The sequence below is a fragment of the Lissotriton helveticus genome, chromosome 1_1 (assembly GCF_964261635.1).
Source record: "Lissotriton helveticus chromosome 1_1, aLisHel1.1, whole genome shotgun sequence".
NCBI lineage: Eukaryota > Metazoa > Chordata > Amphibia > Caudata > Salamandridae > Lissotriton > Lissotriton helveticus.
The window spans coordinates 997,278,526-997,300,141 of NC_136057.1; the positions used below are offsets into that span (position 1 = coordinate 997,278,526).

The 21,616-nt window shown below is 40.4% G+C and overlaps 1 protein-coding gene across 1 annotated transcript in view; it reads left to right on the forward strand.

Moving 5' to 3' along the window:
* LOC144763327 (uncharacterized) overlaps positions 1 to 21,616 on the forward strand; it is a 1,153,250-nt gene that overhangs the window by 451,034 nt on the left and 680,600 nt on the right. Inside the window, exons 40-42 of the mRNA XM_078648815.1 lie at positions 2,992 to 3,063; positions 3,506 to 3,565; positions 11,675 to 11,710. Coding sequence (XP_078504941.1) covers positions 2,992 to 3,063; positions 3,506 to 3,565; positions 11,675 to 11,710 — 168 coding nt within the window. The remainder of the gene's footprint in view (positions 1 to 2,991; positions 3,064 to 3,505; positions 3,566 to 11,674; positions 11,711 to 21,616) is intronic.

Below are 21,616 nucleotides of genomic sequence, written 5' to 3' on the forward strand. Positions count from 1 at the left end.
TCCTATGATCAACAGTCTATAAACAGGCCTATGCTTTACAAACAAAGGGTATACTTTACAGATGCTATAGTTTACAAAGATAGGCTAAAGTTTCTAGAGACAGTGACTAGCAGAGCCCATAGATACACTATGTTTTTCAAATGGACCACATGGTTTGCAAACAATAAATATACTTTTTAAACACAGTCTCTGCTTTTCAAAGTGCAACCATCCTTTCATTGACTGTGGTTGTCAAAGAAAGACTGGTTTTCGAACAGAGACCATAGTCCACAAACATATACCATGTCTTACAAACAGTGACTGTAGCTTCTATCTCACTGATGGAGAACACCCACCCTCTTCAGAGATCCCTACTTACCTAGGAGAATATCTACAAATTCAGAGGTACTGCTGCTGTGGTGGTTGCTCTGAAGGCTGAAGTGTTTATCAAGTGGGTACCATGTTTGTTGTGCCAGCTCGGCTAACATGTTTTCAGAATGAACTCCGAAACAGAAGTTTGTTCTTGAAAACCAAACAGTCAACGGCCCTCTCAGAGAGTTTTGTCACTGCGCATGGGAGTCCAAGGGGATGCACTCAGATGGGTCAACTTTCCTCCTCACCAGAAGGACACAGAGGGTCCGCCCACCACCTTTCGCCTCCGAACTCAAGGATGTCATTTGTGGTGTACCCCAGGGCTCATCCCTCAGCCCTACGCTCTTCAATGCATAGATGAACCCACTGGTCAACATCGTCAGATCTCACGGTCTTGACATAATATCCTACACAGACGACACCCAACTCATCCCCTCCCTCAGCAATGACCCTACCATCCCACAGAACCAGCTTCCACAGATGCATGATAACGTCGCCGGCTGCATGAGGAATAGCTACCTGAAGCTGAAAATGGACAAGAAGGATGTACAGATCTTCGGCAACAACAGCAACCCCTGGAACAATTTCTGGTGGCCCCCAGGTCTGGGGCCGTCCCCTATACCAGCCGACCACACCAAAAACCTCAGAATCATTTGTGATGACAAGCTCACCATGTAATCACAGATCAATGCCGTCATCTCTGCCTGCTTCCTCATTCTACGTATGCTACAGAAGTTCTTCAAGTGGCTACCCTTACACATGAGATGCACCGTGACACAGGCCCTCATCACCAGCTGACTAGAGTATGGCAACACTCTCTGTGTAGGAATCGCTACACACGTCCTACAGAGACTCCAAACCATAAAGAGCACTGCAGCCAGACTTATCCTCGACCTCCCCTGACAAACCCACGTCACACCCCACCTCAGACAACTCCACTGGCTTCCCTTCCAGAAGAGATGCCGATTCAAGCTGCTGACCCATGCACACAAGGCTCTGAGCAACCAAGGACCTGCCTACGTTAAACATCTTCTGAATTTCCACCAACCGTCGACAAGACTATGCTCTTCATCCCTATCACTTGCCCACCTTCCCTGCATCCACCGAAGCAGAAGTGGATGAAGCTCCTTCTCCGACATTCATGCAAACACCTGGAACAGCCTCCCCATGGACCATCACCTCACTTCCGGAATTCTGAAGGGCCCTCAAGACCTGGCTGTTCAAATTAGCCTTCCGAGACCTGCAAGTGCCTGGATACCTTATTGGGTGATTAGCAGCGCTATTTAAATCCCGATTGAATCCTGATTGCTACACTACAGAAAAAGATTCCATTTTACATAGTATAATAGATTTTATAATCATCATCTGCTCTTTGCAAAACTAGATATATTACAAACCAAAGCTGTAATTTTCCTATAAAGCAGCGTGAAACTGAGTTTATAGTCACCGTACATATGATATATTGAAAAGTAATTTAATATATAATTGAAGTAACCCATCTTTCTCACGCAGACACTTTATTTTAGAAAGTGGGTTACTATTGAAGTAAAAACATGTGTTGCATTTTACTAAGAGACTATACTTTACAAACAAGTGTAATTTTATACTAAAAGTACATATGAAATGCATTTGGTTTGTTTCATACAAAGAGGCTATAATCGTCGACTAGGTACCGAAAACAGCAATTTAAAAAAAAGGTTCTCCTTGACAAATGCATTATTTCATCAATATGGATAACAAACAGGATTAAAACATTTTAAGCAGGGTGAACTTTAAACAGATGAAGCCAACAGTTTCCAAACGCAAATGTTTGTTAACCAACACAGACCATAATATATGACACTGGCTATGGTTTATAAGCACAAGTCACAAGCGAAGTAAGCACATCAAGGCCGCTGTTTTAACTAACACGATCTATAGTTAACTAACAAAGAATGTTGTTTGCAGACATGGGTTTAAGTTTATACACAAAGGGAATTATTAGCTACGGTGATGTGCAGGCAAGTGTGTGGCGCAAAGCAGTACAAAGCATTGCACCAATTTAAATAATATTATAAAAGTTTGTGGATGCAGGGCAAATATTTGCACTTTTGTACAACAATTAGTACATACCCAAAAAAGTTTGTTGTGTTCCACCAATTGCTGTAGTTTACAGAGACTTCCTTTTACAGAGAAACTGTATATTTATTAACATGACCTGTAGTTTGAGAAAAGTTAAAACGTTTTATAAACCACCCCGGTTGTTTGCAGAGACTAATCTTCATAAAAGAGTTCATGGTTTCAATATTTTAGAAATATTTGATATTGTGATGGCCCCTAGAGAGCATGACTAAGGAACAATGGTCGAGGCAGCATGGTGAACTGAATTCACCTGTACTCTCCTCCTTAATGGTATATTGCTGGTGTACTGCAATGTCATGATACACTGCAGTTAGTTGTACGCTAGTTATCTGGATTGTTTTCATATCAGTTATTGTGTTAAATCACACTTGGGGAGGTATATATCCCTGTACAGCAAAACTGGCACACAATATGCCACAGTACTCTGTAGTAAAAGGCTATTGTTTACCAAACTGTATTACTTCATTAGCCTCTGTGAAGAGCTTTTATATGAACATGATTGTTTGTGTTAATGTGCAGGGTGATGTAGGACCAGTGGGTCCTCCAGGACCTCAGGGAAACAAAGGAGACCAAGGAGATAAAGGTGAAAAGGTAAGAAGATCGGGTATGTTTCTGATGATATTGGGTATCACTATTCAATAAATGCAAATGAAAAGTAAGCTATTAATGCAAGGCCACACTGCTACGTCAGCGATGACCCACTTTGCTGCCTCTCAATATCACCTTTGACTTTCTACTTAGTGGTGGATATAGTATTGAATTGTATTGTTGCATTTGTGTAGTGTATCATACTCATGACAAGGGCTCAAATTTCTTCTGTGTGATCAAGTACAAGTTACCATGTTTTGTTGTGCATGACTGGTGTACTATTGGTTTATATTGTCACTTTTCCATGCCCTTCTCACATACAAATTATTGTACGGGTCACTTTCATGTTAAATTAAGTGGGTGGCCACACCCACAAAAGTAGCGAATATGAAAAGAAGGGCAGCCAAAAAAAAAGTTTGCTAGTATTTGTTTTCTGTTCTTCTAGGGAAGTCCTGGCTTTGGAATCCCTGGGCAGCCTGGATTGAAAGGAGATGCAGGTGAAAGGGTGAGTTGAGATGCCAACATAGTTCTCATGAGGAAAATCATGTGGCTAAGCTACATGGTGACAAGGAGTGAGAGGTGTGGAGAGACTGTCAGAGTCAGGTGCATGGTTAGAAGATGAGCACTAGTGATAAAGGATCAAAGGTGCAACATGGACAGTCAACAAATTATGAACAAATCAAACATATCTTGATTGGTTAGGGATTGACAAGGATTTAAGGATTAGAAGGATAGAGTTATGAGGAATGATTTACAGTCATGTAGAAACCTAGACAATGGAAGGGTGGTTGATGAAGAAGGGTTGACAGTTAGATTAGTCAGATGGTTTGAGGAGTAGAGTGATGAGAATTGAGTGATGTTCAGAGTGATAGAAAGATGATTAACAAACGAGCAAAACGACTGCGGACTATAGGTGTCAAAGTTTTAATCTCCGATACAAGTGTGCACAACAAATCCTGTACCTGTCGTCCTTAAGCGCAACTGCAGCGCAGATCAAGAATCCTGAGTATATGAAATGGTGCACCAATGAGCTTCTCTTTCAAGATTCAATAATGTAGTAAGTAATGGCAAATATTCCTTTCAGGTTTCTCCTTTATTAGAAAAGAACAAAGTGCCTGCATCAACATACAACATCCAGCCAACGCATTTCATTCAATTGTCATTTAACTTCAACTTACATATAGTAACGCATAGGTCAAAAATCAAATTCGAGTGGCAAGAGAAATTTCTAGTCAGCCGGAGACTTGGCATATCGCTGTGCTGCTACGGTATTTGTGACGGGCTAACACATCCGGGGCTCTTATGTGGGGCCGGTTTTCATTGAAACCTACCAGCTTTGGTCGTGATACACAAGTGTACAGAGAATTGATCCAAGTTACATATGCTGTGGTATTGCTCTTGCCACTCAAATTAGAATTTTGACCTATTCGCTACTATAAAAGCCATGATGAAGTTCAATGACAATTAAATGAAACACGTTGGCTGGATGTTGTACATTGATGCAGGGACTTTGTTCTGTTCTAATAAAGGAGAAACCTAAAAGGAACATTTGCCATTGCTTATTGCATTATTGAATCTTGGAAGAGAAGCTCAGTGGTGCACCATTCCAAATACTCAAGATAATAGAAAGATGGATAAATGGAGATTTATTGTATCCATTAATTTCATTGGTGGTATTTAGGAAGTGCAAAATAGAATCCCAAATGACAGTGCAAGGATGCTTATAGCCACAGGATACGTAGCAAACCTGAGGGTACATGACATGCTGATGTACTTACAGGGTGAACCGAGGATGATAAGCAAATATGAATACAGAAGGGTCAGAAGTATAACATCACACTGGGATAAGACCGGAGAATGATTTTTTGCAGAGAAATTGCAAAGCTTTCTGTTAGAATAGGGGAGATGTGCTTAAAACCTTTTAAGCGATACCAAAGGGGATGATGGATGGAGCGCTTGAGCAAATCAAACACTCACCCCCAGTCAACTGATCTAGGTTTAATCCATCATCATTCTTTAGCTCACTCCACCACCCCAGTTCAGACATGGCCAAAAGCAAATCAGTCTGACTCTGTGCCTCATGGGAACAGTCCAGCCCGAACTGCCAAGCCATGTCTTTCCTGGACCGGAAACAAGCATCCTGGGACCGGTTTCGGGTTCATAACCCTCATCAGCCATGCTATCTTGAATCAAGTGGCAAAGTGAGCAAGGGACCCACGTGTGGGCAGGTCCTAGAATGCTTGTTTCCAGTCCAAGGAGGACCTGGCTTGGCAGTTCGGACATGGAGCACAGGGTCAAGCTGATTTGCATATGGCTGGGTTCAAACTGGGATGGCATAGTGAGCAAAAAAACGATGGATTTAGGCCCAGATCTACTGGGGTGAATGTATGACATTGTTCTGCATTCTGTCCATCAACTGTTGTTTTTGCATTTGTCACCCAGAGTGAGACGGGTATGCTCAGACTTGAGTCGCGTGTTCTCCATGCCACTGGAATCAAGCTCTGCTGGCTGATGAGGGCTGAAAGCCCGAAACCAGTCCTAGGATGCTTTTTTCCAGTCCAGGGAGGACCTGGCTTGGCAGTTCGGGTGGGACTGTTCCCATGGGACACAGGGTCAAGACTGATTTGCATATGGCTGAGTTCAAACTGGAATGGCATGGTGAGCAAACAAACGATGGATTTAGGCCCAGATCTCTGTACTGGGGTGAATGTATGACATTGTTCTGCAGTCTGTCCATCAACTGTTGTTTTTACAAACCTTTTAAGGCTGGTGATCAGATGATTTCTTGACTGCACTGTGGAATGGAAGTTTGTAGGAGGAAGGAAGAGTTTTATTTTGGACAGTACTGTTTACCGAATGAATAATATTTGTTTATCTTTTCTTCATATTGTTCTTGAAGAGCTGAGTGGGCTCAACAAGAATGTTGCTGGATTTAGCAGAGGACGAAAGACTAGGATGAAGCTGTTTCATTCTACATTGTTGAACCATTCCTGGATGTGGAGCTGATGGTTCCACCCTTAACAAAGTCAAACTCATTTTTTCTTGTGTAGAGTTTATGTAACACCACAGACACCAGGGCTACTGTGACATCCAGGAAGAATCTCAGTTCAAGGATATCTTTGTTTTGATAAAGTTTTGATGTAGAATTGGGTGTCATCAGTATACCGGATAGCAATATTATGTTAGCTGGATAGTCGTCCCCATGGCTTCATATACTGCTTGCAGATAATGGGGCTGTCTACTTCACAGTGGAAACCCTTAAGTGACAGAAGAAGTAGCTTTCAGCCTGGGAGGTAGGGGGTGATTTAATTGTACCTTACTTGCATAAATGGAGAGTTTTAAACAAGATATGGCACTATGGGATTATACAGTTAAAACAAGTCAAGTAGCACCAAAAGGCATGGTTCACCATTTTCAGTGATTGATATAATGTCACCCAGTAACTTGATGTGTACAGGAATTTATATAGCGCAAATCACCAAGCGGTTTCTAAGCGCTTGCTTAGGGAACCCATCCTGGTATTCCCCTGTGAGATAACCCCGGCAGGGTATCCGCAAGGTGAAAGCCAGGCATCCCGCCGCGAGGGGCCGTTGTGGAGATTAAGCAAGCTATTGCCCAGAGTCGCAGAGTGTGAACCTGTGAATCGAGTAGGCACCGGAGCGAGAATTGTCGAGTCCATAGACATTTTAGGACTCAAGACCCCGCCGAGCCGGGAATTGAACCCTGGTCCCGGGCTGACCTCTGCTTCCAGGTCTGCCTCCTCTAACCAGTGAGCCACACTTCTCACACTTCTTCATCTTGATGATGGTTGGTTCATACTGCAGAGGGAATGAATCACAGATTGGTAGTATGGGAGGAGGCAGTAGAGATCAAATTCCAGATCATGATTCTATTCTTTGTGCAGTGCAAGCGCAAAATTTGTCTCTTCATTTATTTTTTCAGTATAAGGTGCATATAATAATTCTAAAAAATGTCCAGGGCTGCAGACAGCAGAGCTAAGAAACACAAGGCAGTAATTGCCTCTTTGTGTTTCCGAGCTCAATTGTCAGGAACAGATAAACTAACTTGGAGATGTTTGAGTTAATGTATGTGCTGTAGACAGCAAAAAGAAACACACATGCCACTTGTATGTTGGTGAAGTGCAAAGAATGGGATCATGATATAGTCCCAAGTGCTCTTGAGTATTTCCCATTAAAAGGGGATATATGTGATTGGACAGTGATTAGAAACCTCTCTTGGGGAAGGTTCAACATTTAGAGCATGGGCATTTATGAACAGTTCAATCAAAACAATAGGAGAAGGACCTGCACAGCTGGTGATTCTGATTCTAATCCAAAGTGAGACTTTGTAGCGTGCCAGCAGGGTCGGACGCTGTCTGTACCTTCCAGCGAGAGTCTGAACTAGTACAAAGCTCCCCCCAATTGGAAGGAGGCACCCTGTTGCACAGCTTGAAAATTAGACAAGTTTGTCTATCAATTGTTCATCCAAATTAATTCCACCTCATATTGGGGTTCCAAAAGTATTTAATACTTCATCAAAGGTTCAACAAAACTCAAAGTTCTGGTTATATATCCAACATCAACATAATCCCGTCATATTCCATCCCCAATGCATTTCGGGCTGATGAGAAAGCCCTTCCTCAGGGGACAACTCTACAAAAAAGGAACAAATCATCATATCACTATGTATGTCATGGATGGTGTCTGTACAATCATCTGTTTGCATCATTGCATTCATAAAACCAACTTCATGCTAATCAGTGAGTGCCAAGATATCAAATCAAACACTTAAGTGCCATGCGTGTATTGTGAGTTTCTAGTCATGCTCTTTAATCACCCGGTGAAACTGTGCTTGGGAATGTGAGTCCTTGAAAGTGCCAGAAAGATAAACGTGCGTCGCATACAAAGACCACCGTCTCAAAATTCCCAATCACCAAAATGTGCAACCAAACAGAACCCACACTTCTTCAGAGACGCTAACGTGAGGCCAATACTCACGGACTGTTTTAAAGATATGCGTCGCGATATCTGTAACATAGCAAAACAGCGCGTGTCAACATTTAACGTCGGCACGTGTGCCCAAATTATAACGCGGTGATTAAAGAGCATGACTAGAAACTCACAATACACGCATGGCACTTAAGTGTTTGATTTGATATCTTGGCACTCACTGATTAGCATGAAGTTGGTTTTATGAATGCAATGATGCAAACAGATGATTGTACAGACACCATCCATGACATACATAGTGATATGATGATTTGTTCCTTTTTTGTAGAGTTGTCCCCTGAGGAAGGGCTTTCTCATCAGCCCGAAATGCATTGGGGATGGAATATGACGGGATTATGTTGATGTTGGATATATAACCAGAACTTTGAGTTTTGTTGAACCTTTGATGAAGTATTAAATACTTTTGGAACCCCAATATGAGGTGGAATTAATTTGGATGAACAATTGATAGACAAACTTGTCTAATTTTCAAGCTGTGCAACAGGGTGCCTCCTTCCAATTGGGGGGAGCTTTGTACCATTTATGAACAGTTTCCAGGAATAACTAGAAGATACCTGTAGAGGAAAGGTGTTGATGATGTCCAAGAAGAGTATGAAGGCCTCACAAAATTGTGGTTTAATGACAGAAATTGGAATTGGGATTCATCATCATAGGAAGTTGATTTTAGAGACTGTAAGGAGGGTTGGGTCAAATATTTTGTGGTTGTAATTTGATGGAGTGTTGAGGAACGCTATAGTGGGGGCTGTGTAAGATTTCGCAGCATGGGCGGTGAGTTGCCAATGATGAGTATAATTGCACTGTTTATTTTAATAATTAGTCACTAATGTAAATTGTTTCTATATGAAACGAGAGATTGAGGTGGGGTGGATTGGAGCAGTGTTTGACTGCTTTAAATAATTGTGTACTTTCCAATTTCCTTGGGAGTGGAGCCAAATTAGTAGTTAGCTTCGGGTGACTGGGTGCTGCGTGTTATTTTGTGGGTGGGACAGTTAACTAGAGATTTGGATCTACCTCACTTCTGATAATGTCTATGTATGTATGTTTATTAACATTCAGGGTATACCAAGTTGTTGAGGGTTTAGGTTTGACTATTTTGTCAGCATATTGAACATAGATGTCTACAAAGTGCTGGTGTTGTTTAGTGTGAAGTGAAGGGCTCCAGGTCTCAAATGTAAGAGGAGACTGAAAATGATGCGTTTAGCTTTCATTTGTGGAAATGGAAGAATGTTATTTTATGGGCCCAAGACTGTAGAGCTTAGCTCTTCAAAGTGAAGAAAGATTAGAAAAGCGAACTCTTTCCTCTTTTCCTGGAATTATCAATCTATGGCTTCCTCCTTATTATATTTCTGAAGCAACTTCTTCCTGGGTGCCAGGGTAGCGTGACAAGATTATACTGAGCTGAAGTACTGCTTAATTTCTCTCAGGGTAATGATGAACAGCAATCTGATGATGTGATCAGTGCATACCAAATACATACTACATGCGTCCATTGACAATTGGGGGTGCCACACACTTTCATCAAACAAATCTTTTGAGGTGGGGGCAAACTCTCCGAATGGCAGGTGGTTTTCAATTGGAAGGTAGAGGCAAAGGTCTACGCTACAGGGTTTAAATTGCTCCATTAGTTCAAGAGGGCTTCACGAGGCTTGTGGCAATGAGCAGGAGCTTGCTGAGAAAGGCTATCGCCACCTCAGAGGGATCTTTAAATACTTTGAGGACTTTCCACAATCATTGGACTTAGCAACATCTTCAGAACTGTCTAACAACAGACCATGCACTACAGCACAGCAGCTGGTGGATCACAGTTGCTCTGCTAATGTAGCTCCTCCTATGGAGGGCCTGGAATTGTCTTCTGGGCACAGTGCAGTTTGATCCACTTCACTCTTGTCTGCTGTTTTTCTGGTTCGAAGGCTTTTAAAGTACTATCCACAGCACCAAAGTTTGATCTAAGCCTTTTTAAACAGCTAGAGCGCCCTGGTACCCTGATGGGTATGCTAGAAGTTGGCTTCCTCAGCACAGTGAAGAGTCAACTGTTAGTTGCAAAGAGTTAAATTTCCAAAATGGTTCAACATTTCAAGTGCCCTTTTTGCCCACCGTATAAGGCTATCTTAAGTTCTCTTATGTTACAAAGGTTTATCGACCTCTTCACCCACTACCACTAGGTTTCTAAATCACCCTAAAAACTTGACAGAGCTGTTTGAAAGCATTTGCCAGTGACTTTTTGCACAGTTCAACTTGAGATCTGTGACCACCTTTGAGAGAAACTCCTTTCCACACTTGCTTTTGTTCTTTTAAGAAGTTATACCACCCCCCCCTCCCCTTTGTGAGGATCCTTGATTGTTTGGTGATGACCAAAGAGCTGGTCTCCTCACAGAGGTCTCACCTGTGCTTGACAGCACCCTAATCATCTGTCTGCATCAAAGTGTGAATACATGTCATCTTGCACTACGGTCAGAAGTATCCCCTTGAGAATGACAAGGGGTGAGCAGGACCATTCTGTCCTTGCCAGCTCCGTTACAAGCAGACAGTGAAAAACATGGCGTGGGGTTTGCTCTTTCCACAAATATGTTAAATAGATCTATTCACTTATTCTCTACCTTTGTCGTTTCATAGGTGACATGTTTTCTGTCATCTTGTTATAATTGGATGTTCATTTAATTTTTCATATTTTAAAATAAACAGAGTTGCTACAGGAACACAATGCCCCACATCAGTAAGATACTGTTGCTGCTGGCACAAACCTAAGATTATGATTAAAGGAACCTCCATAGTTTATTTATCCCATGTAGAGAATTGATCAAAGTTGGGGTTTTGGAAATAGATGTATTTTATTTTATGAAGGTTTCTGTTGGGAACATGCTTTTTGTTCTTAGCTAGGACAAGGGAGAAAATAAAACAGGCCCCATTTCTCGTTTAAATCAGTATTGGCATGGAGTGTAGCCTCGCGGGTGCCAGGCATTAATGCAGATCTACAGCTGTATTATTTTGTCTTCATTGTGGCATTAAAGTTGAGCCTGGCGGTCATTGTGCCGACTCCTGCTGTGTGCATATGAGGGGGTGGTGTAAACAAAATTGAAGGAGTCAAGTAATGAAGCACAATGCAGAGGTGCTGCCCAGCAGGAAACTAATAATTACTTCTAAATTGTCCTAAATTAACTGAAAGTGCAAAAAATCGAGAGGCACTTTAAACTGAATATTCATTACATTTATTATATCCAGTTTCTCAGTCACTAATATTCTCAGATTCGTAAGACAGCCAACACAGGGTTTGAAGGCAGTTGCTGCTTTTTCAGGACTATAAGATTCTTGTAAAATAATTAACGGAATATCACGCCTGTACGTGTTAAAATAGCAATAAACTATTAGAGTGTCTCCTAATGAAAAGCGTGTAAAAATAATCTAAAGTGTTACGGTAAAGGCAGCTGGGATCTATTCAGACTGTTATGTCTGAAATGTGTCTACAGCCTGGGCCATCGCTAGTGGTTGAGAGCACGCAAATGTAGTCAACATGTTTCTGTACTACCACAAGGTGACCAGCAGTTAATACAGTCTAGAATTGGAGAACATGCTGTATTATTGACTGTTTAACTCATTTTGTCCCGCAGGGGAACGTGGGGTTGTCTGGCAAACCTGGCAGGAAGGTAAGATAACATGCATTTATTTCGAAGTATTGAAAGATTGTGAAGTTCATGTGATGGAAGAGATAACAAAAGAACAAAGAAACATGATTTTAATTAACACATCCTGGAGTCGTCTTCACAAACCTTCTCTTCTTCCACCTGGACCTTTCTGAGGTAGCTACTTTTTACTCTAATTTACTTATTTTCAATTGCTAAATACCTTATAAATAATAAGGTATAAAGCAATTGAAAATAAGTCAATTAGAGTAAAAAGTAGCTATTATGGCTAGAATAGCTAGAATGCATTAGTCTTTTGTGCTTTACAGTCTAACAAAGCATCAAATGATAAAGCATATATCTGATGAAAGCAATTTTCGAATGAAAGTGATGGGAAAAGCACCTGATTCAAAAAGGTCCAGAGGAAGAACAGAAAGCTTTCTGAGAAAGCTTAAGGACGTGTCAATTGAAAATGTTGTCACAAGTAAAACCGCAATCCCACAAATGAAAATGTTCCTAACATGCCAGGTCCTCTCCATCACCCCCCATCCCTATTTCCTTCTCTGGTGCTTCCCTATTTCATTGGGCTGATGCAGCTAATTCTTACATGTGCTTGAAGGTGCATGATTTTCTCGTTTTTATTTATGGTTGGCTAAAAAACACGATGTTACCTCCTTTGGATGCACATGCCATTCTTGACACTATCAAATAATGCATTCATTGCAGCAAGCAGTTTTCACAACTACCCTCACAAAGCATATTTTTTGTACCCGTGAACAAACTTACGCTCATAAATGGATGCAAACAATCACCTTCAAATAAGAAGGGCACAGTAATATTTGTATTCAAAAGAGTCACTGGTGTCTTCTCCAGAGAGTGGCCCTTGACCTATTGATAGCTCTCTGGTGTGGTGCCCAGCCCACTAAAAGAGAAGCTTTTGTTTGAATTAATATATGTATATCTAAATTGAAAAGTGTGTACAAGAGGAAACGGTGTGTATTTTCATCACTTATAAGCTGACGTTTGGAAATAAATGGCTACATTTCCAAAATATATTTAAAATTGATATTTGAGTGATAAGTCGTGCGGAATTGAGGGAATTTATTGCTAATAATATTATCTTGGCTCCAGGGGCATGGCAGCTTTGGCCTTTATGTATTATCCTTGTACAGACATTCTGAATTGTTTTTTTTTTGTTGTAAATATGTTACTGATTTTGTGCATATATAAAATCCACATATCTTTTACAATTCCAACAACCCTGGTGAGAGAGGGAAAGTCTACCATGCACTCCTCATGCTCAGCCATTGAGATACACAGCAGAATATGCTCAAGCCCCCTGCTGCCAGTACACAAAAACTGTCCACCATAGGGAAGCAATGAAGCCGATCAGGCAGAGCATTACGTATATTTGGTAGGTATAAAAGAGAAAACAGGAGGAAAAAAGACAACAACAATCATATTCTTATTTAAGCATAACCAATGTACAAGAAAAAAAAAATCTAAACCATGTGTGCATGTGTCTAGCCCACAAACCCCCCCAACGCCCCGTACCGAGCCCTGTCCGCTTCCCGGTTTCCCACCAGGACCACCTCTAATCAAGTGGCCTTAATTATAGTTCATGGGCATATGCTCTGCTCCCAGGCATTTTAAATTGTTAAAAGCTTTTTCATGTTACCCTGCCAACCCTGCCTGATGCTCTGAGGTGACCTCTGTCAATAATCTTTTATAGGGTGGTCCCTATTGTAATCTTGCCTCATATGGGTGTGCAGTCAAAATATCGAGTTGTTTATTTCGACTGGACAGAATATCGAGTAAAAAATATAGAATGGACAAAATATCGACTAGACATAATATAGACAACAAAAATATCGACTAGAAAAAATGTATATCGAATAGAATGGACATAATATCGAATCAAAAATATAGAATGGACATAATATCGACTAGACATAATATAGACAACAAAAATATCGCATTTAAGGTAAGTTAATAATATTTTTACTTTTTTGTGTAATATTATTCTGTAGCGGGTTGTGGGTTTATAGGGGAATAGGGTGGGAAGTAATTTAATTATAATTAATTAAATATGTTAATTTATGTATTGATATTTATTTAGAATTAATTGGTAAATAATTATTAATTGGTAATTAATTAAAAGATAATTGGTAATTAATTAAAATTGATTAATTGATAAATATTTTATTTTTGGTAATTTATTTTCTGTAGCGGGTTGTGGGTTTATAGAGGAATAGGGTGGGAAGTAATTTAATTATAATTAATTAAATATGTTAATTTATGTATTGATATTTATTTAGAATTAATTGTTAAATAATTATTAATTGGTAATTAATTAAAAGATAATTGGTAATTAATTAAAATTGATTAATTGATAAATATTGTATTTTTGGTAATTTATTTTCTGTAGCGGGTTGTGGGTTTATAGGGGAATAGGGTGGGAAGTAATTTAATTATAATTAATTAAATATGTTAATTTATGTATTGATATTTATTTAGAATTAATTGTTAAATAATTATTAATTGGTAATTAATTAAAATATAATTGGTAATTAATTAAAATTGATTAATTGATAAATATTTTTATTTTGGTAATTTATTTTCTTTAGCGGGTGGTGGGTTTATAGGGGAATAGGGTGGGAAGTAATTTAATTATAATTAATTAAATATGTTAATTAATTCATTGTTAATTATTTAGAATTAATTGTTACTTAAATAATAATTGGTAATTAATTAAAATATAATTGGTCAATAATGTTAATTGATTACTTGATAAATATATTAATTTCATTAATTTATTTTCTGCAGCGGGTTGTTGGTTTATAGGGGAATAGGGAGGGAAGTAATTTAATTCTGATTAATTAAATATGTCATTTAATTTATTGGTATTTATTTTGAATTAATTGTTAATTAATTATTAATAGGAAATACATTAAAATATAATGTTTAATTAAAATTAATTGATTAATTTTTAAATTGTAAATTAATTTATTGTTAATAGGTAATTATTTAGTATGAGTAGGCAATTTTTATAATTAAATAATTTTATTTTGTATTTATAAATAAATATTTAATATATTTTATACACTTTTTAAATATTTTAATTATTTGTAATTGGTATTACTATTTATGTTATTTATATCTATTTGTGAAGTATTTACTTTCCCTACTATTGCACTCTCTGAAGTTGGAATAGTAATTTAAACCCTACGCTATCCAACACTTTCCCTACTGTTGCACCCACTGGAGTGGGTATGCAACGTTTACAACGCAACTTTTACTATGCACTACCATTACAACGAAACTTTTAAAACGCAAAAACTTTTACAACGCATACATTTACAAAGCATGTTTTTACAACGCAGATACCTTTACAACGCATACCATTACAACGTAAGTATTGGTAAGTATATAATTATTTTTAAAATGTTATATGTTCGGTTTGGAAAGTTTGCATGTCAATTTTTAAGTTTCAAAATGATATATCTTTTCTGCTTGTGTTTCTGGGTTCCCTTTCGTCTGATGTTGATATGCCTTCATCTGATTCCAAGTTGTTTGATCGCTTTATTGCTCTAGCTATTAAGGTTATTCTATCGTCCTGGAAAGATAATTCCAAAATATCTTTCTCCATGTGGTGGAATTTTATTTGTGATGAACATAGAATTGCCAATGTATCCTCCTCCTCTATTCCTCAAAAAATTAAAACTGACCTTCTTTGGTTGCCCTTTGTTTCCTATCTTTCCTCTAACGCTGTATCTCACTGACCACTATCTATCTCTCCTCATCTCTTCTCTTTTCTTCTTCTTTCTTCCTTTCTCTTTCTCCTTTCTTTCTTTCTTCTTTCTATCTTGCCTTTTCTTTTCCTCATACCCCTCCTTTACATCCCTTGGTTAACTGTATTTCATCACGTAATGTTATGCCTGATAATATCCACCAATTTGCGTTCAAATGTTTTTACTGTATGGCATGTACTCTGTTTTACCTGCAAAACTTTTCAATAAAAAACTATTAAACAAAAAAAAAAAATGTTATATGTTTGGGTTTTTGGGTAAAGGGGTATTTTTTGGGTTCAGTGTCAGTTTTCAGTTTTTGGGTAAAGGGGTATTTTTAGGGTTCAGGGTCAGTTTTCAGTTTCTGGGGTAAAGGGGTATTTTTAGGGTTCAGGGTCAGTTTTCAGTTTTTGGGTAAAGGGGTATTTTTAGGGTTCAGGGTCAGTTTTCAGTTTTTGGGTGAAGGGGTATTTTTAGGGTTCAGGGTCAGTTTTCAGTTTTTGGGGTAAAGGGGTATTTTTAGGGTTCAGGGTCAGTTTTCAGTTTTTGGGGTAAAGGGGTATTTTTAGGGTTCAGGGTCAGTTTTCAGTTTTTGGGGTAAAGGGGTATTTTTAGGGTTCAGGGTCAGTTTTCAGTTTTTGGGTAAAGGGGTATTTTTAGGGTTCAGGGTCAGTTTTCAGTTTTTGGGTAAAGGGGTATTTTTAGGGTTCAGGGTCAGTTTTCAGTTTTTTGGGGTAAAGGGGTATTTTTAGGGTTCAGGGTCAGTTTTCAGTTTTTGGGTAAAGGGGTATTTTTAGGGTTCAGGGTCAGTTTTGGGTTTTTGGGGTACAGGGGTACTTTGTAAAAATAAAGTAAAATTACATTTAAATTAAATTTATTTAATAAAATTAAATATAATTAAATTATATTATAATATTTTTAATGAATTTATATTCAAAAAATTATTATATACTTACCAATACTTACGTTGTAATGGTATGCGTTGTAAAGGTATATGCGTTGTAAAATCTTGCGTTGTAAATGTATGCGTTGTAAAAGTTTTTGCGTTGTAAAAGTTTTGTTGTAATGGTAGGCGTTGTAAAAGTATGCGTTGTAACGTCATACATCCCTGGAGTGGGAATAGTAATTTTAACCCCTACGCTATCCAGCGCTTTCCCTACTGTTGCACCCACTGGAGTGGGAATAGTAAATTTTACCTCTACGCTATCCAACACTTTTGCTAATGTTGAACTCACTATAGTTGTAACAATAAATTTTAACCATTTTCTATGCTACGCTAAAAATGTTATATATGTTTATTTAATAATATGTTTATATATATATATATATATATATATATATATATATATATATATATATATATATATGTATTATTTTTGGTGATATCATTTTTTTAATTATATAAATTATTTATTAAAATTACATTTTTTAATAATTATTTCTAAGTTTATATTAAATATATTTATTACTATATTAGTTTTAACTTAATTTTAAGACATTTAAAAAAATCGATATTTTGACAGTCTATATTTTTGTAAGTCGATATTTTGGAGTCGATATTTTGGTACTTACCTGTTTGAAGATAGGGAGTCGATATTTTGTCAATCGATATTTTTGACTCGATATTTTTGTATCTCGATATTTGTGACGTCGATATTATGTCAGTGATCCCTCATATGATTACAATTTCAACACTAGTGATGTTAGTAGCTCTGGCTGATTTTCATTGAACACAAGTAGCCCTTATTACAGACAAGGTTAGTGAGCCTTGGGTTAGAGGGTCTTCTCTTCTGTACTGGAATGGTCTGCCACCTATTTAGTAGGGGGTTCCCTGGGATTATGTATTTGAAAGTACCTCACAAAGGGAAATTTCATGACGAGAAACTCATCACTCCCCCTGAGTCTCATTGTCTTTTTCACAGTAGACGCAATGTGATTATTACCACAGAGGAGTGTTCCTGATCAATATACAATGTTACATAGCTGTGTTCACACCGCAATACCTTTACATACAGCACAGGCATTACAACGCAAGTCGTTACAATAACTTGAGCTGGAGGGCGCTGAACTTAGGAATAGTATGATTTACTATTCCAACTCCAGCCTCCGTTACAGTAGGGAAGGTGTTGGAATAGTAAATCATACTATTCCCTAGCTTAGAGTGCCATCCAACGCAAGTCATTATAATGACTTGCGTTGTAATGCCTGTGGTGTAAAGGTATTGCGGTGTGAACAACGCGATGTAACCGATGGTTCCCGTTCCGGACATTTAATCCTATCAAGTATGATTGGAGGATACTGGGTTACAGTAGGATCCTAAAGCCTAATCTCCCATGGAGGTGAAAAGACTTTTCCTCAAATCTCTCCAATGAGCAACTCTTCCTCAAAAGTCCTGTTACTAGTTCATCAATACACTGGTATCTGAGACAGGTAAGTATGCACTGAACAGTTTAAAAGCAGTTCATCCTATCCATAGTTTTCATGTGTGTCTACCACTAGGGTGTCAGAGGAAAGTTGTGAAAATCATACTAGACCCCAAGACAGTACCTGACCCTGTTTATGAAGCCCTTATTTCAATTCATAAACATAATTGGAAGTGAGTTCATCTGTATACCTGTAATAGGCAATGTGGCTTTAAACCCACACACAAAATAAATCTGCATTTACTTCAGTACTAGTGGTTATAAAACAAACGTCTGTATGTTCTCTTTCTCTTTGATATCCTGCACACAGTTCTGATAACAAGTTTAATGTTTCAGATTTGTTTCTTTGCCACCTGACCAACCTTTTTTACTTGAATGCTTGCCTAATTTGCATCATAATCTCTTGTTTTCATCCAGGCTGCCTCCTATAAATTTGTGACAGCAGTCTGTAGTCTTTTTTTTTTTTTAAAGATTTTTATTTTTCTCATCAGCCATAAGCATAAACATCTTATACAAGTTATTTTAACACCATACACCGTTTCAGCACAGTTAAGCACAACCAAAATTACAAAAACACATCTCTGTATTACAACACTATTACGATCCATGCCCCGTTGGAGGTTCATTCCATCTTCCTTTTCATTCCGTTTCAGAGTCTTCATCTTCTTGTTCGGGCGGTGGATCACAAATGACCCCCCTGTCCAATTTCCCAGATTTTACTCCACTTTTGAGGGCACCCCGATTAATAAACACCGTTCTTTCAGCCAGCATGGCCGCATCCATGTCCCTTACCCATGCAGCAAGAGATGGTGCCTCTGCCACTCCCCATTTCTGGGCAATGTTCCGCTTAGCGACCATGAGCCCCAGCGTAGCCCAGCTCTGAGCTGGACGGGTTAGGTCATTAGCAGCTAGATTCATCAATGTTAAATTCTGCGATTCCTAAATTGCGAGAAAAAGCTAATCGCAATTAAGAAATCGCAGAATGGCATTCATGAATTTTTGCGAGAAAAAAAGCGAATCGCAATCGGCCGCAATCGCCGAGTGCGAGTCCCCGAAAATCGGTAAATATTCGCATAATCGGCCGATACCCGTGTTGAAATTGCGATCTCGCAATTACCAAAATCGCAAATTGCGATCTCGATAACTGCGAGATCGCAAAAACGGGAAGTCGCATCCTGAGCACAGTGATGACATCACAACCAGGAAGTAGGCAGGTTCCACCCTCATTCAGCAGTGAGAGCCTGAACTGGAAGCATCATCATCAGAGGTCCCCTCCAGTGTGCCTACAGGAGTAAAACAGGAGACACCCCAGTCGCAAGCATGTCACAAGAAGCTGCAGGTGGATCTTCTAGTGGGAGAAAGAGGAAAATAAAATTTTCGGAGCAAGAGCTCGAATTTTTGATTGAAGGAGTCTGCAAGGAGTACAATTGGCTCTTTGGTAAAGACTCCAGAAGGGTGCCTGAGGCCGATAAAAGGCGGATATGGTTGCGCATCCGCACTAAAGTAAACTCTGTGGGGGTGACACAGCGCTCCGTGGACGAGCTTAAAAAAACGCTGGTATGACCTCAGAGGGAGGTCAAAGGAGAAGATTGCGGAGAGGCTGGGGGAGCGTGTGGCGACAGGTGGAGGGGAGCCCACTGTCCCACCGAACACACCACTGGAGGACCGAGTGGAGGACACCATAAATCTGCAGGCATGTGTGGGTGTGACCCAGCTGGACTCCTCCCAACCCACCCAAGACACACCAGGTAAGTGCCATGCGACTGCGACCCCCTGTCCCCTAACAATGTCCATGACTCCAGAACATCCCATAGCAAACCCCAGTCATGCTGCCAAAGCACACCACTAAAGCGCTATTGCATTGTGGGACATGTAGTCTGACCACAATTACCATCTTGCCCCATTAAGCCAGACATGTTTAGTGAGAGTCAATCCTGCAGCGAGTCAGGGAATGGTAGTCTGCATGCATGTAGGAAGCCTAAATGTGTAAGAAACATGTCACTAATTAACGTCCACTTCACATCACAGGTGGCGCAGACGTCCCCAGCACAGACAGCGATGCCCTGGTAATTGAGGACATCACGGAGGACACAGAGGGAGACACACATCTATCCCCACAGCCCGGACCATCAGGGCAAGCTGCCGCACCAGCAGCCATTACACCACCTGCCCCTGTGGCCAGTGCCACCCCTCTGCCACCAGGCGCTGCAGTACCACTACGCGTCACACAACCACCAGTGGGGCTTGCAACACCAGCAGCAGTTCGCCAACCAACCCGCCGCCCTGCGGCTGTGAGGAGCCAGTCAAGCGGACTGGTGAGGGTACAGCGCACTAACAATTCCCGCGCTGGCAGGGGACAAAACGTGCAACCAGGTGGGCTCTCCATTGAGCGCCGTATGCTACGTGTGCATCAGACCCAGGCCCGTCATCTTTCGGCTATCCACCTCCAACTTAACAAGACCGCCCGTAATGTAGCACAAATGTCAGACCGCATGGAGAGTATGACAGCTGCTATGGAGGCCAACACACAGGCCATCTCCAGCCACCAGAATCTCAACCGCCGCAGACACCGCCAGCTGCTGACCCACCTGTCAGCATACACGCGGTCCAACTATATAATTGGGAACGCTACCTCCCAGCTCTCGCGACGCTCCTTGGCCATGCAGGTCCAAATGGTCCAGTGCTGCCAGGACGTCGCCAGAGCTCTGGAGCATGTGTCAACAGCAGTGCAGGGCATGCAGGCTAACGGCCATGGCCAGGCGGGGGGGGCTGACGACACTAGTGAGGCTACATCCAGCCATAGCAGCCAGTCCATTCCACCGGTGGTAGCACCCCGCCGCAGCAGCAGGCCCTCTGCTGCCTCACGGCCTAATCAGGAGGAGGATGTAGAAAGGAGGTTGGGAGCATCTGCCCGGAGGCGGAATTGAACAATAGAACATTTACATGAGGGGCCATGCTGCTGCTACAAGCATCCCCTCCTGAAGAACAGACATAGGACGCAATATGTCATTCATGTACCAGTTTGCAGAATGCCAAGTTTATTGTGCTGTAACAATTACAAATATTCTGACTAACTTAATCTGACTCATGTCATTATTAATGTTGTCATGCATGAGTTAAGTAATGGGTGTGGGTGCACTAGAAATAGTTCATGCAGATTTGGTTACGGCGCCTGTGTCCTTCTGCAGGATTCTCCCCGCGTGCGTGACACACATGTGCAGGTGGTTGGTTGTCCCCTTCCGACTCACTGCCAGAGATGTCAACAGGGATCCTGCGCTTGGTAGCAATGTTGTGAAGGATAGCACACACGGCCACGATGCGGCAGCAGACCTCTGGCTCGTATTTCATGGCCCCATCAGTCTTGTGAAGTATGCGGAACCTGCTTTTCAACAGGCCAAATGTCCTCTCAATACAATTTCTTGTTCGTATGTGTGATGCATTAAATCGCCGTTGCTGTGGTGTTGCAGGGTTGAGGTATGGGGTGAGGAGGTACTCACGGAGAGCATAGCCGCTGTCACCTGAATGAAAGGAGCAGAGGGTGAGTGCCTGTTCTGCACAGCTACATGATCACAGTGTACAATTTTGGGGCATGTGTACTTACCTAGTAGGTGTCTTTCCCCAAAGTCTCTCCTGGCCAGTCGTGTGTGAATGCCGATGTGCCTGAATATGAAGGAGTCATGTGTGCTCCCCAGGTACTGTGCCACAATGTCCGTGATGAA